Source organism: Stomoxys calcitrans, chromosome 1, assembly GCF_963082655.1.
Source record: "Stomoxys calcitrans chromosome 1, idStoCalc2.1, whole genome shotgun sequence".
Lineage (NCBI taxonomy): Eukaryota > Metazoa > Arthropoda > Insecta > Diptera > Muscidae > Stomoxys > Stomoxys calcitrans.
In genome coordinates, this window is record NC_081552.1 from 261,619,454 (window position 1) to 261,636,991 (window position 17,538).

The 17,538-nt window shown below is 40.3% G+C and overlaps 1 protein-coding gene across 1 annotated transcript in view; it reads left to right on the top strand.

Annotated features, from left to right (window-relative positions):
• LOC106092914 (lachesin) overlaps window positions 1–17,538 on the top strand; it is a 77,689-nt gene that overhangs the window by 44,049 nt on the left and 16,102 nt on the right. Inside the window, exons 3-7 of the mRNA XM_013259870.2 lie at window positions 6,306–6,412; window positions 12,179–12,386; window positions 12,485–12,646; window positions 13,357–13,485; window positions 17,317–17,407. Coding sequence (XP_013115324.2) covers window positions 6,306–6,412; window positions 12,179–12,386; window positions 12,485–12,646; window positions 13,357–13,485; window positions 17,317–17,407 — 697 coding nt within the window. The remainder of the gene's footprint in view (window positions 1–6,305; window positions 6,413–12,178; window positions 12,387–12,484; window positions 12,647–13,356; window positions 13,486–17,316; window positions 17,408–17,538) is intronic.

A 17,538-nucleotide genomic window follows, 5' to 3' on the forward strand; every position in this document is an offset into this window, starting at 1 on the left:
TTTAGGTCTTAGTCCCATAAAAGCCACATTTATTATCCGATTTTGCTGAAATTTGGCACAGTGAGTTCTGTTAGGCCAGTCGACATCCTACTTTATTTTGGCTCAGATCAGTCTAAACTTGGATATAGCTGCCATAGAGACCGATCCTCCGATTTTGGGTCTAAGGCCCATAAAAGCCACATTTATTATCCGATAACGCTGAAATTTGGCATAGTGAGTTGTGATAGGCCCTTCAATATCCTTCGTTAATTTAGCCCACATCGGTTCAGATTTGGATATAGCTGCCATATAGATCGATACTCCGATTTAGGGTCTTAGGCCCATAAAAGCCATATTTATAATCCGATTTTGCTGAAATTTGGGACAGTGAGTTGTCTTAGGCCCTTCGTCAGTTTGGTTTAGAACGGTCCAGATTTGGATATATCTGCCATATAGACCAATCTCTCGATTTAAGGTTTTGGGTCCATAAAAGAAGCATTTATTGTCCAATGTCGCTGAAATTTGGCACAGTGAGTTGTGTTAGGCCCATCGACATCCTTCGCCAATTTGGCTCAGATCGGTCCAAATTTGGATATAGCTGCCATATAGACCGATCCTCCGATTTAGGGTCTTAGGCCCATAAAAGCCATATTTATAATCCGATTTTGCTGAAATTTGGGAAGGTGAGTTGTCTAATAAATCTTTCTTTGATTTGGCCCGGATTGGTCCAGATTTGATTGTAGCTGTCATATAGACCGATCCGCCCATTTTGGGTCTTAGGCCCATAAAAGCCACATTTATTATCCGATTTAGCTGAAATTTGGGACAGTGAGTTTTGTTAGGCCCATCGACATCCTTCTTTAATTTAGCCCTGATCGGTTAAGATTTGAATATAGCTGCCATATAGACGGATCCTCCGATTTAGGGTCTTAGGCCCATAAAAGCCTCATTTATTGTCTGATTTTGCTGAAATTTGGGACAGTGTGTTGTGTTAGGCCCTTCGACATCCTTTTCTAATTTGGCCAAGATCGGTCCAGATTTGGATATAGCTGCCATATAGACCGATCCGCCCTTTTTGGGTCTTAGTCCCATAAAAGTCTCATTTATTATCCGATTTTGCTGAAATTTAGCGCAGTGAGTTCTGTTAGACCAGTCGACATCCTACTTTATTTTGGCTCAGATCAGTCCAGACTTGGATATAGCTGCCATATAGACCAATCTCTCGAGTTAAGGTTTTGGGTCCATAAAAGATGCATTTATTGCCGATGTCGCCGCAATTTTGAACAGTGATTTGTGTTAGACCAATTAATACCCTACTTTAATTTGACTCAGATCGGTTCAGATTTGGATATAGCTGCCATATTGGATATTGCTGCCGATATCCGATTTCGCGGAAATTTGACACAGTGACTTATTTTAGGCTTTTTGACATCCGTGTCGTATATGGTTCAGATCGGCCTATATTTGGATATGGTTTCCAATAAGACCAATAATTTTGTTCTACAAAATTGAACAACGACGTACTTATTAGACCTTGCAATATCTGTGTCGAATTTGGTGCAAATCGGACCATATATCGATAAAGCTGCTATGGGGGCATAAATTATGCATTTTTCACCGGATTATGATGAAAGGTGGTTTACATATATACCCGAGGTGGTGGGTATCCAAAGTTCGCCCCTGCCGAACTTAACGCCTTTTTCCTTGTTTTTTTTTTGTGTTTTTTAGTACTAAACTTTGAATCTACTATCGTAAACATAGATTGTGAAACTACCGTATCCCGAGTTCATCTGAGAGAATTCAGGCGCGTCACATGTGGTTGTTTATACTGCGCCTCGTAACTTCGGATAACTTTAAATCTACGTTTTTTTATTAACGAAAAAAAGAAGAGCAACCTTTGCCAAAAATCGGATGCCTCATATGTAAGAGAATATGTTACAGTCCGTATGTGGGTGTTTTGGTGTATGTGTGCGTATGTGAATTTTATTACAAATCCCTTTACTTTTTCCATATTCGTTGAGTAGATTGAAGTATAAATATTTAATTGGTGATTTGTGGTTTTGCCACAGACACATTTATCCACAGGCATACACTCGGCTATACATACATCCACTATGGGATTTCAAAGCTTCAATGTTGTACGTGAGGCAACTTGGGCATTTCATTCAGTTTCATTCAGTTTGAACGTAAACGTTTTGGTGTCAGAACTTGTATTTAAACATTTTTAAGTTTTTGCCAAAAATACTACTTTGTGCAAAGATAGCGTTAGTCAGAGAATGTGTTTGTCGTATCCACTAGCCGAACATACTGACCGGATTAGTATCACTTCCTGTCTAGAGGTAGTTGGTTATGTAAATGCATCTTGAAATCAAGATGCAGGTTGCGTTTTTTGTCCAATTGCCATGAAATGTGTACAGATTTGGTTATAAGTTCCGTATATACATCTGCTGGAAGGTGGTTTTAGTACAAATCTGAACCTTTTCTTAATTTCATCAAACTTGGTTTTGGTTATAGCTTCCATATACGAGGTCGGATCAACAAATAATTGTTATTTTCAAATTTCGTGAGTTACGTATGTTCGATATTCGCTTTTTTTTATAACCTACACCACCGTAGCGCAGAGGTTAGCATGTCCGCCTATGACGTTGAGCGCCTTGGTTCGAATCCTGGCGAGACCATCAGAAGAAATTTTCAGCGGTGGTTTTCCCTTCCTAATGCTGGCAACATTGGTGAGGTACTATGCCATGTAAAGCTTATCTCCAAAAGAGATGTCGCACTGCGGCACGTCGTTCGGACTCGGCTATAAAAAGAAGGACCCTTATCATTGAGCTTACAAACTTAAATCGGACTGTACTCATTGATATGTGAGAAGTTTACATATGAATTTTTACACCACCACTGTGGTACTACATGTGGTATTACAACTTTGTGCATATGTTTGCAATGCTAAGAAGGAGCCAAGGTAGACATATCGATCGACTTAGAATCACTTGATGATTCTATTTAGCTGTGTCCGTCTGTCTGTCCATATTATCTTGTTATTAAGGTACAGGTCGAATTTGTTGCCCGAGAAAACACTGCAGAAGTGTTCCCTCGGCTAAACAAAAGAAAGGCGAATTGGGATTATTTTCGTCACAAATTCTGCTCCTCTATCCTTTCTGGACCAGAAAAGGAAGTGGCAACTGCGGACGATATAGACATAATGGTCAAGCAGATCACGAAGGGCCTGACTGACTCGTTTGTGCCAGCATGTCCTAGTGCCAAGCCAAGGGGCAAACAGCGACTTCCATGGTGGACCTAAGAGCTGGTTGGACCAAGGAAGGACTGCAGAAAACTATTCAACAGAGCGATCGCCAAAAGAGCCCCACATGATTGGGATGGGCTAAGAAAATATAAGGCCGAGCTGAGAAAGGCTCAGAACAAATTCTGGTTAGAATTCTTCAGCTCCATGGAGGATACATCTGAGGCCTCTAGGCTACGGAAGATTCTTTCCTCGATACCTATTACGATGTGGTATATTCAGAAGTCAGAGATGACCATGTCTAGTAAGGAAACACCAGAACTACTCGTTGACACATACTTCCCGGCAAACTCTCCAACGAAAAACGTGGGTCTAGCAGAGATTGTCACTGGTATGAATTCGTCGGAGCTTAATGAGGAAATTGTGTCTGAGACGAAAATCTTTTGGGCGATGAACATTTTCAACTCCTTTATGTCATCAGGCCCTGATGATGTTTCACCGGTTAAATTACAGACTGTGTCCAACAGAATGGAGATATACTCTGCTTGTATCAGCATGTCCCATATACATGTGGCATGGAGGGACGCCAAGGTAATTTTTATTCCCACCACAGAAGGATAGGGGAATATTTATTTTGTCATTCCGTTTGCAACACATTGAAATGGCCCAGATCGGTCAAGATTTGGTTATAGCTGCCATATAGACCGATCCGTCCAGATTTGGGTATAGCTGTCATATAGACCGATCCTCCGATTAAGGGTTCTAGGCCCATAAAAGCCACATTTATTATCCGATTTTGCTAAAATTTGGGTCAGTGAGTTGTGTTAGGCCCTCCGTCATACTTCGTTAATTTGGCTCAGATCGGTTCAGATTTTAATATAGCTGCCATATAGACCGATCCTTTGATTTAGGGCCCTAGGCCCATAAAGACACATTTATTTTCCAATTTTGCTGAAATTTGGGTCAGTAAGTTGTGTTATGCCCTTCGACATCCTTCGTCAATTTGGCCCAGATCGGTCCAGATTTGGATATAGCTGTCATATAGACCGATCCTCCGATTTAGGGTCTTAGGCCAATAAAAGCCACATTTATTATCCGATTTTGCTGAAATTGGAGGCAGTGAGTTGTGCTAGGCCCTTCGACATGCTTCGTTAATTTGGCCCCGATCAGTCCAGATTTGGTTATAGCAGACTGATCCTCCGATTTGGGGCCCTAGGCCCATAAAAGACACATTTATTTTCCGATTTTGCTGAAATTTGGTACAGTAAGTTGTGTTTGGCCTTTCGACATCCATCGGTAATTTGGCCCGGATCAGTCCAGCTTTGGTTATAGCTGCCATATAGATCGATCCTCCGATTAAGGGTTCTAGGCCCATAAAAGCCACATTTACTATCCGATTTTGCTTAAATTTGGGTCAGTGAGTTGTGTTAGGCCCTTCGACATACTTTGTTAATGTGGCACAGAACCGTCCAGATGTGGATATAGCTGCCATATAGACCGATCCTCCGATTTAGGGTCGTAGGCCCATATAAGCCACATTTACTATCAGATTTTGCTCAAATTTGGGGCAGTACTTTGAGTTAGGCTCTTCAACGTTTTTCTGTAACTTGGCCTTAATCGGTCCATATTTGGATATAGCTGCCATATAGACCGATCTTCTAATTTGATGTCTTAGGCCCGTAATGTCCACATTTATTATCCGATTTCGCTGAAATTTGGGACAGTGCTTTGAGTTAGGCTTTTCGAAATTTTTCTGCAACTTGACCCTAATCGGTCCAGATTTGGGTATAGCTGCTATATAGACCGATCCTCCGATTTAGGGTCTTAGGCCCATAAAAGCCACATTTATAATCCGAATTCACTGAAATTTTACACAGTGACTTATGTTAGGCTTTTCGACATCCGTATAGTATATGGTTCAAATCGGTTTATTTTTAGATATATAGCTACTAAAAAGGCCAATATTTTGTTATACACATTTGAACAGTGACTTGTACTTTTTAGTATTTGGTCCAAATCGGAATGTATTTCGATATATTGGGTTGCCCAAAATGCATTTTTAATAAAACTTAGAATGAATTTTAATCAAATATACTTGTTTAACACTTTTTTTCTAAAGCAAGCTAAAAGTAACAGCTGATAACTGACAGAAGAAAGAATGCAATTACAGAGTCACAAGGTGTGAAAAAATTTGTCAACGCCGACTATATGAAAAATCCGCAATTACTTTTTGGGCAACTAATAGCTGTTATGGGGCATAAGGTTTACATATATACACCCATCACCTTGGGTGGGTATCCAAAGTTCGGCTCGGCCGAACTTAACGCCTTTTTACTTACTTCTTTTATGTTAACTTTTGGGCTTAAATATTGTTGTAGTGGATAAGGGAATGGTTATCCTTTGGAGAATTGTAAATTGATAAACACACCACACAGACTCATAGTAGGCATCAGTGCAGCATCGACCATGAGCTGTCTTACAACCAAAATCGATTTTAAATTTACAATGTCGTTTACCTTGACACCATCGCCCTCACAACAAAGAAGTCAAGGCTTTCAGTATGTGGTAAGGCGACCACTAATAGACCAAATGGAAGTTGAAGGACATGCAGCCAGTCGTTACATATTCAATGCGAATGAATGTTGGCTTCCATTATCCGATAGACACATTCCATATGCAGCATTATGACCATAATTACTGTATGCAAGTCAGAAAAAAAGTATCAAATATGGCAATCACGTAGCTAGGACAAATGTTATGACACTGATACCAGGAATAACTTACAAAGAACCATTCAAGGATGACTTTGCTTGCATTGAGGCTAGAACTAAGGTTTCCTAGTTGTTTAAGGCTCTGTGGCATGTCAGACTAAACTGATGCCCTTTCTAAGGTCTTGTTAAGTTGAATTCCATTACATTCCAATTTTTCTTGTGAAGATCCTTTGGTGTACAAATTGTTTCAAAATTAATTATGTCTTATATTTTTTTTAATACATGTTCATGCTCTTTCATCTGCTTTATATGAATTTAATACGTCTCCACTGTTTGTCCATTTTGTTTCATCCTTTTCGTTTTTCGGTGACCAGTTATGATGAATGAACCTCGTTTTGCCCAACCAATACCAAATGTTACAGTGGCTGTGGGACGTGATGCCAATTTGCCGTGCGTGGTGGAGCATCTGGGTGGCTACAAGGTAAGTTCCATCATCCGATCTGAAGCATGCATCAAGGGGTATTCGGTGGCAGGGCCAGTGTAATGACCTCTGCAATATGCCAGCCATCAAAATGAAATATCCCCTCATTTATCCCCAACAAAATACAAACATTCCGTACGCATAGCTCAAATCATTTATGTTTTAAGACTAAAGATAAATGTACTTCACCGAAACAGGGGCAGGGCATTAGAGGATTCTCATTAGATAAATGCCCAAGAAATAAATGGATTAAATACATGATGCCAAAGGCTTATGTTGGTTGATAAGCAAGGAGGAATGCAAATTCGTTGTTTTTGGTCTAGGCAAAAGGGAATTCATTTGTAACTTTAATACATTCAATAACAAATTTAATTTTGTTTTGTTACATTAAATGTTATCACCTATAGGAAGACAACTGTGTTTATTTAGCTTATTTGTTTACAAATCCAATCATGTGAACTTGACAACAACAAAACCAACTGGGTTCGATATCTAATAAACTGGAAAATAAACACAAAAACATTTCCTTGAAATCTGAACAAGATTGCCGCAGGTGTAGAACAACATGTTCATACAATACAACAAGCAGCGTGGAATCCAACACCTCATAAAAATCCAAGCACAAACCCACCAAAAAATCCTTGACAAAAGGAAAGCGAAACAAGTAAAAAGGCGTTAAGTTCGGCCGGGCCGAACTTTAGATACCCACCACCTCGGGTATATATATATAAACCACCTTTCATCGAAATCCGGTGTAAATTTCATTCTTTATGTCCCATAGCAGTTATATCGAAATATGTTCCGATTTGGAACAAATACTAATCGGCACAAGTCATTGTTCAATTGTGTATAACAAAATATTGGCCTTTATAGAGGCTATAACTAACAAATAAAACTATTAGAACCATATGCGACATGGATGTCGAAAAGCCTAACACAACGCACTGTCCCAATTCTCGGTGAAATCAGACAATAAATGCGACTTTTATGGGTCCAAAACCCTAAATCAAGAGATCGGTTTATATGGCAACTATATTCAAATCTGCACCGATCTGCACCAAATTGAAAAAGGACGTCGAAGTGCCTGATCCAACTCACTGTTTCAAATTTCAGCAAAATCGGACAATAAATGTGCTTTTTATGGGCCCAAAACCTAAAACCGAGATATCGGTCCATATGGCAGCTATATCAAAATCTGGACCGATCTGAGCCAAATTGACGCAGGACGTCGAAGGGCCTAACGCAACTCACTGTCTAAAATTTCGGCAAAATCGGACAATGAATGCGTCTTTTATGGCCCGAAAATCTAAACCCGGGAGATCCGTCTATATGGCAGCTATATCCAAATCTAAACCGATCTGGGCCAAATTCACAAAGGATGTCGAGGGCCGTAACACAACGTACTGTCCAAAGTTTCAGCAAAATCGGATAATAAATGTGGCTTTTATGGGCCTAAGACCCAAAATCGGAGGTTCGGTCTATATGGTAGCTAAATCCAAATCTGGACCGATATGGGCCAAATTGAAGAAGGATGTTGAGGGCCGTAACACAACGCACTGTCGCAAATTTCAGCAAAATCGGATAATAAATGAGGCTTTTATGGGCCTAAGACAATAATTCGAAGGATCGGTCTATATGGCAACTATATCCAAATCTGAACCGATCTGAGCCAAACTAAAGAAGGATGTCGAGGGGCCTAATACAACTCACTGTCCTAAATTTCAGCAAATTTGGATAATAAATGTGGCTTTTATGGGCCTAAGACCCTAAATCGGAGGTTCGGTCTATATCGCAGCTAAATCCAAATTTGGACCGATCTGGGCCGAATTGGCGAAGGATGTCGTAGGGCCTAATACAACTCTTTGTCCTAAATTTCAGCAAAATCGCATATTAAATGTGGCTTTTATGGCCCTAAGACCCCAAATCGGAGGATCGGTCTATATGGCAGCTAAATCCAAAGCTGAACCGATCTGGGCCAAACAAACGGAGGATGTCGACGAGCCTAACACAACTCACTGTCTTAAATTTTAGCAAAATCGGATTATAAATGTGGCTTTTATGGGCCTAAGACCCTAAATCGAAGGATCGGTCTATATGGGAGCTATATCCAAATCTAAACCGATCTGGGCCAAATTGACGAAGAATGTCGAGGGCCGTAACACAACGCAATGTCCCAAATTTCAGCAAAATCGGATAATAAATGAGGATTTTATGGGCCTAAGACCCAAAATCGGAGATTCGGTCTATATGGCAGCTAAATCCAAATCTAGACCGATCTGAGCCAAATTGGCGAAGGATGTTAAAGGGCCTATTACAACTCGCTGTCCTTAATTTCAGCAAAATCGGATAATAAATGTGGCTTTTATGGGCCTAAGACCCCGTATCGGAGGATAGGTCTATATGGCAGCTATATCCAAATCTGGACCGATCTGAGCCAAATTGACGAAGGACGTCGAAGAGCCTAACACAACTCACTGTCTAAAATTTCGGCAAAATCGAATAATAAATGTGGCTTTTATGTATTTTACGATACAGTCTTTAAAAATAGAGTTATTGACCTAAAAATTTGCACAGATTCCTTTTTTGTCCAGTAACAGATTAAGTTCGAAGATGGGCTATATCGGACTTTATCTTGATATTTATCCGCCGATTTAGGATAGAGATAGAGACCGAACCTCCGATTTTGGGTCTTAGGCCCATAAAAGCCACACTTATTATCCGATTTGGCTGAAATTTGGCTCAGTGAGTTGTCTTGGGCCCTTCGACATCTTTCTTTAAATTATCCCAGATCGGTGTAGATTTGGTCATAGCTACCATATAGACCGATCTTTCGAATTAGGGTCTTAGGCCCATAAAAGCCACATTTATTATCCGATTTTGCTGAAATTTGAGACAGTGAGTTGTTTTAAGCCCTTCGACATTCCTCGTCAATTTGGCTCAAATCGGTTCAGGTTTGGATATAGCTGCCGTATAGATCGATCCGCCGATTTAGGGTCTTAGGCCCATAAAAGCCACACTTATTATACGATTTGGCTGAAATTTTGGCACAGTGAGTTGTCTTTGGCCCTTCGACATCTTTCTTCAAATTGGCCCAGATCGGTGTAGATTTGGTTATAGCTGCCATATAGACCGATCCTCCGATTTAGGGTCTTAGGCCCATATAAACCACATGCAGTATCCGTTTTAGCCAAAATTTGGGACAGTGAGTTGTGTTAGTTCCTTCAACATCCTTCGTCAATTTGGCATAGATCGGTTCAGATTTGGATATAACTGCCATATAGACCGATCCTCCCATTTTGGGTCGTAGGCCCATAAAAGCCACATTTATTATCCGATTTTGCTAAAAATTTGGGACAGTGAGTTGTGTTAGGCCGTTCAACATCCTTCTTTAATATGGTCCAGATCGGTCCAGATTTGGATATAGCTGCCATATATACCGATCCTCAGATTTAGGGTCTTAGGCCCATAAAAGCCACATTTATTAGCCGATTTTGCTGAAATTTGAGACAGTGAGTTGTCTTAGGCCCTTCAACATCCTTCGTCAATTTGGCTCAGATCGGTACAGATTTGGATATAGCGGCCATATAGACCGATCTTCAGATTTAGGGTCTTAGGCACGTAAAAGCCACATTTATTGTCAGATTTTGCTGAAATTTGGGACAGTAAGTTGTGTAAGGCCCCTCGGCATCCATCGTCAATTTGGCACAGATCGATCCAGATTTGAATATATCTGCCATATACAACGATCCTCTGATTTAGGGCCTTAGGCCAATAAAAGCCGCATTTGTTATCCGATTTTGCCTAAATTTGGGACAGTGAGTTGTGCAGGACCCTTCGATATTCTTCTTTGATGTGGCCCAGATCGGTCCAGATTTGGATATAGCTGTCATATAGATCGACCCTCCGATTTAGTGTTTTAGGCCCATTACAGCCACAGTTATTACACGATTTTGCCAAAATTTGGTACAGTGAGTTGTCTTAATCCGTTCGACATAATTGTTCAATTTGGCCCTGATTAGTTTAGATTTGGATATAGCTGCCATGTAGACCGATATCTCGATTTAAAGTGTTGGCCCCATAAAAGGCGCATTTATAGTCCGATTTCACTGAAATTGGACACAGTGACTTATGTTAGGCTTTTAGACATCCGTATATGGTTCCGATCGGTTTATTTTTAGTAATAGCTACTTTACTTATTATTGGGTTGCCCAAAAAGTAATTGCGGATTTTTTAAAAGAAAGTAAATGCATTTTTAATGAAACTTAGAATGAACTTTTTTTACACTTTTTTCTAAAGCAAGCTTAAAATAACAGCTGATGACTGACAGAAGAAAGAATGCAATTACAGAGTCACAAGCTGTGAAAAAATTTGTCAACGCCGACTATATGAAAAATCCGCAATTACTTTTTGGGCAACCCATAATATTTGGTCCAAATCGGAACTTATTTCGATATAGCTTCTATGGGGAATAAGGTATGCATTTTTCACCGGATTTTCACGAAAGGTGGTTTACACATATACTCGAGGTGGTGGGTATTCAAAGTTCGCTTTTTTACTTGTTATTCCTCCTGACTTACTTTACTTGTATCTCATGTCGTATAAACCTGTTGAAGAGAGGAACTTAAATATCATCTTAATTTCAGAGGCAGGAATAACATACCCCACCGAAGCAAAAGATGTTTGTTCTACTGGTCTGTCGTCCATTATGCGAATGGCTCTATAGACGTTCATAGATTCATATCTATGACCGAGGATTCAAAGAAATCGCCTGTCTCGACAACAACAAGAACATGTCCATAGAAACAGCGCTTCATGACCTAGTCGTCTGCATAGCAGGCTCTCTCGCAGTCAAGTAATTGAGTCACCTATCCCACCTAAATATGACTGTTCCTCAATGGAATGTTCATGGGAAATTAAGCAGTAGTAGTATAACGACAGGTTTTGGATCTGTAGCTCTGCACAGATGGCTCAGTTGATCATTGTGATCAAGGATCATTGTGATTGGGGTCCATTTTGAGATATAGCTCCCATCTTAACTGATCTTCCAGTTTGATTTCTTGATAATGAAGATTACTCGGGTTTGTTTGTTTTAAATTTTTTTTTTTTAATTTTCTCTATTTTTGAACTCTCGGTTCACAGTTTTCTTCACTACTTTAATCATTGCTCTACGCTTTTGTACATTGTGTTCAATGAACTTATAACATTCGATACCCATCCCCCATAATGAGACATTTTGAAGGATTCCTTATCCTGAGTATGCTGCCAAAATACACCTACCTTAGATCATGACATCATTCAGGGCAACATACACTTCTTTGTTGTTTGTAAACTACTACTGAGTGGATGCATGTTAAACAAACAACTGCATTACTTTTTGATCCTTGTCAAAACAGAAGGATGAAAATACTATTACAATGCCTTACAATCAACTTTGGATGGCTTTGCTCCTTGCATCGCATATCTATTGTAATAAAAACGTTCAACCTTCATTCTCTTGGCTATTGCCAAGACAAGGGCCAAGCATTGCTTTTGACATATGCCTCGGTAGGATGAGAGAAATTGTAAAACATATATGCAGGATATTTGCTACATATTCAGTATTTGTTGTCTGCTTTTCTTCATTGGTATTTGTGGTATTTTGTGCATTTTAACCCAAGTGGAGCAGATTTAATCGATACACTTGGGTGTGTATGTCTGTGTGTGTGTGTGTGTGTTAGTAAGCACATTCTAATCGTTTGCTTGTTTGCCTTTCTACTTTTGATGCAGGTTGCCTGGATACACATTGACAGACAAATGATTTTGACAATACATCGACATGTTATCTCAAGGATACCACGCTACAGCATCACATACGACAATGCAAACACATGGCTGCTGCATGTGAATCAGGCCCACCAGGACGATCGTGGCTACTACATGTGTCAGGTGAACACGAATCCCATGATAAGCCAAGTTGGCTATCTACAGGTCGTGGGTAAGTGTCCTCGCGTTTCCTGCCTAGGCCCTGGGGCAAATGGTGGGGCATGCTCTTGACTAAGGCTTTGAGTGTATTTTTTGTTGTATTTTACACAGTGCCTCCCAATATACTGGACATTGAGAGCACCCCCTCCTCAGTGGCGGTAAGGGAAAATCAAAATATCAACATGACCTGCCGGGCAGATGGCTTTCCAGCTCCCAAAATAATATGGCGGCGAGAAGATGGCGAAGAGATTGCCGTCGAAAAGAAAAAGAAAGGTAAGTCCTGCCTAATCCCTTGAACAACCAGCAAGAAGTACTGCAAAAAATGGTCATGTCCGACTGTATCCTAAAAAAAGGACTCTTTTTTAAATATCCTTTTCTTCTTTTTTCTCCTATTTTTTCTTCTTCTACTACTACTACTACTCTTGTCGACTTTTAAATTGTCTCTTTAATCTCTGCTGGAATTGATGACCTCACATACCAAATCCTTTCGACCTAAACAACAATGGCAAAAACGGCAAACTACAAAAATCACGGCTCGCACTTGGAATACGGAATTGGGGTGCTGCATGTATGCGAAATACCTGAACGAAACTATTATTCAACGATGCATATTCATCTGATGCCTCCACCACCAACACCGGCTATGGCATCATCAACACCAACACCACTACCATGGATGGTTGTGGTCGGCTGCGTTCACCATTTTGTCTTCCCCCTCATTTATCCTCCGTCGGAGGATGCCAACAAAACGATATGCTGGCAATTTATATGTTGCTGTTCCTGATGCTGCTGCTGCTGCTGCAAAACATGGGCAACGGAATGGAAATTCTATCCTCCTGGCAAACTATCATCAATGAATGTCCGGAATATTGTCGCTGTTTTGTTGGGCTTGCCGCTGATGCCACCGTATCCTTGTTTCGGCCTTTCTGCCCGCCGTACGCTGCCTTTGCATGCAAATGTAATTTTTTGGGGGGGGGCTGTAGTTTTGGTCTACGATGGTGAAGTGCTGCCACTGACCAAAGTTAGTCGCAATGAAATGGGTGCCTATCTATGCATTGCCACCAACGGAGTGCCACCTTCGGTATCAAAGCGTATAATACTGGATGTCGAGTGTAAGTAATGGATGGAATGACTTTTAACTTGTGGTCGGTTGTTCAATCGTCGTTTGCTGGGTCTTCTTCTCTATGTAGATTTATCCATTCATTGTCCATGCGTCCATTCATCCACTCATCCATCCATCCTTTTGTGCTTTCCCTCCTTCAGTCATTTACCCACTCTTGCTTTGCATTTGTTTGCGAGGCAATGCATCTAAATGCTGGTGTCGCTTTGGAAGACGAATTGTCTGCCACAGATATTTCCAAACATTTAACGGCGCATAGCTTCCTATCCACCCCCATTCACTCACTCGCATATAAATGACATCAATGGCCAACGAATGGGCTTTGTAGCCCAACGACAATATTTTATGTGACATCTCTGAAATGTTCTCTCCGAGATCATTTGTTTGCTTTATTATTATTTTTTTTTATTTAATACCCAAAAAAAGTGTTGGCCAGGTCATTCTTTGCACTCCCAATTTCGGTTGCTCTTAGCTGATGAATTTATCCATTGGCTCATAGCCTTAATCTGATGATGGATTGCACAGTGGGTAACAATATCAGTCAAATAAATGATGACCATCAATGAAAGAGTAATTTAATTCTCTAAAGTAAAGAAGAGTAGGTCACATTTGGCAGGGTCCTTATCGTTAATCGGAACTATGCATATGGCAAAATTTGTGAGGTACTATGCCATGTAAAACTTCTCTCCAAAGAGGTGTCGCACTGCGGCAAGCCGTCCGGACTCGGCTATAAAAAGGAGGCTCCTTATTATGGAGCTTAAACTTAAATCGGACTGCACTCATTGTTATGTGAGAAGTTTGCCCCCGTTCCTTAGTGGAATGTTCATGGGCAAAATTTGCAATTTGCAATAAGTACCTGTCATTGCTCAATTTTGTAGAACAAAATATTGGTCTATTTGGTAGCCATATCCAAATATAGACCGATCTGAACCATATACAACACGGATGTCGAAAAGCCTAACATAAGTCACTGTGGCACATTTCAGGAAAATTTAACAATAAATGCACCTTTTATGGGGCCAAGACTTTAAATCGAGAGATCGGTCTATATGGCAGCTATATCCAAATCTGGAACGATCTGAGGCAAATTGAAGAGGGATGTCGAATGGCCTAACACAACCCACTGTCCCAAATTTCGCCGACATTGGGACAATATATACGCCTTTTATGGGCGCAAGACCTTAAATCGAGAGATCGGTCTATGTGGCAGCTATATCCAAATCTGCGCGATCTGGACCAAATTGAAGAAGGATGTCGAAGGGCCTTACACAACTCACTGTCCCAAATTTCAGCAAAATCGGATAATAAATGTGGCTTTTATGGGCCTAAGACCCTAAATCGGAAGATCGGTCTATGTGGCAGCTATATCCAAATCTGGACCGATCTGGGCCAAATTGAAGAAGGATGTCGAAGGGCCTTACACAACTCACTGTCCCAAATTTCAGCAAAATCGGATAATATATGTGGCTTTTATAGGTCTAAGACCTTAAATCCTTTTATAGGTCTAAGACCTTAGTTCCAATATTAACCTATCCCTTGATTTGACTTCTTGAGCCCCTGAAAGCAACAAATTAAAATTTTGCACAAAGTGGTCTGTTACGACTATGTCAACAATAGAGCCAAGTGCGGTTCAAATCGGTTTTTAACCTGATATAACTCCGACTTCCAACAACTATGTCAAGTACGCTCCAAATCGGCTCTTAACCTGATATAGCTCCCATATAACCGATCTCTTAATTATCCTAGTTCAGCTCATAGAAGCTTGCCTGGTTCGGCAGATATATGATGTGTTTATGCCCTATATCAAAATTTATTTTATGTATTTTTATACCCTCCACCATAGGATGGAGGTATACTAATTTCGCCATTCTATTTGTAACTACTCGAAATATTCGTCTGAGACCAAACAGAGTATATATATTCTTGATCGTCGTGATATCTAATGTCGATCTAGCCATATCCGTCCGTCTGTCCGTCGAAAGCACGCTAACTTTCGAAGGAGTAAAGTTAGCTGCTTGAAATTTCGCTCAAATACTTCTTATTAGTGTAGGTCGGTTGGGATTGTAAATGGGCCATATCGGTCCATGTTTTGATATAGTTGCCATATAAACCGATCTTGGGTCTTGACTTCTTGAGCCTCTAGAGGGCGCAATTCTTATCCTATTGGAATGAAATTTTGAACGACGTATTTTGTTATGATATCCAAAAAGTGTACCAAGTATGGTTGAAATCGGTCCATAACCTGATATAGCTGCCATATAAACCGATCTTGGGTCTTGACTTCTTGAGCCTCTAGAGGGCGCAATTATTATCCGATTTGCCTGATATTTTGTACAACGGATTCTCTCATGATCCTCAATACACGTGTTTATTATGGTCTAAACCGGTCTATAACCTGATACAGCTCCCATATAAATCGATCTCTTTATATTACTTCGTGAACCCCCAAAGGGCGCAATTCTTATTCGAATTGGCTGACATTTTACACAGGTCCCCAATATATATTTTAATTGTGGTCCGAACCGGACCATATCTTGATATCGCTCTAAAAGCGGAGCAAATCTTTTCTTTTATCCTCTTTTTGCCTAAGAAGAGATGCCGGGAAAAGAACTCGACAAATGTGATCCATGGTAGAGGGTATATAAGATTCGGCCCGGCCGAACTTAGCACGTTTTTACAATACTTTTTTTTTTTTTTTGCAGAATCCATGGTGATGTGTTCCCAAGATTCAGCCCAGGCGAACTTAGCACGTTGTTACTTTTTTAGTAAAAATTTCCAGCATTCGAGAGACCAGTGATCTCAAGATTACCCTTAAACACGTTAGTTCTCCTCCTACTCTGGTAAACAAATTATAATTCAAATCCCTGCCAGAAGCAAAGGTTATGGCTTACCATAATGTTCTCTTATTTCCCTTGATATGTGCCGCAAAAATCTCGAATATTGCCCACATTTCCAATTGATTTGATTAACTGATATGCAAAAAAAAAAAAAAAAAGAAAGAGAAAATTGGAAGCAAACACCGACCGACCGAGCGACCACTGTGCACCATATCTAAGACAAAGTGCAAGCTTGTCAATTACCAGAATACTCAGAGTCGCCCAGGGAGACACATTGAGATATGCTCCGTATGCCATGTGTTGGCCAAAGACGTGTATTAGAACAAGAGGCACGTACTAAGTGTCATTTTGTTATTTGAAAAATTGCACTTCACTCATGCCAAGGTGTTTCGATCCAGTCGTCCATGCGTCCAGCCAGTCAGTCGGTTAGTCGGTCCAGTTCGATTTGACTCGGCCCCCGACCGACAGAGGAAAACAAGTCAAACAAAACACCACTAGGGAGCACTAAGCAACAACATTATAGTGATGTTTACTCTCGTTTCAGAAAGTATTAAAGTCTTTGGCTGTGGAGCTTAGGACCAGGGGTGCAACATGCTGACTTAATTTTTTTTTTAAATTTATGAAAAATCTAATTGACAATTCACTACACGTCGTTTTTGTCGTCAAGGACTGTAATGTTTTTCCTTTCATTTGTGCGAGTGTGTAGGAGCTGATTTTTTCTTTTTGTTGTCTGAACAAAGCCATTTTGAGCTTAGCACGTAAATATTGAGGGTTTTTTTTGTTTGACATTCCATAAAACTTTAAGGTGTGCTATGGGGATTTTCTATTTTCCAAAGCAACCGCACCACTTGCATTTGTAGAGCATGAGGAAGGCTTTGAGGCAAGATGTTTATAATGTTTTTCTTGTGGTTTGATTATTTTCTTATGCCACCCCACACCCCCCTCTGGAATACACATTTGCCTCTGGTGGCATACACCCTCAATAGTTTCACCAATGATTTGGGTTCCCAATCAACTTGTTGGAGCTCCAGCTGGCACTGATGTCACCATAGACTGTCACACGGAAGCACATCCCAAGTAAGTTGACATTTATTGAGTCTATGTAGTGGTTGGGATGTTCCAGGAAAGGGAAAGTTTTTAATTATTTAACTATTTTTTATGCATTTTTTCTTTCTCGTGTGTATGTGTCTTTCGTTCTTTGTTTCTAT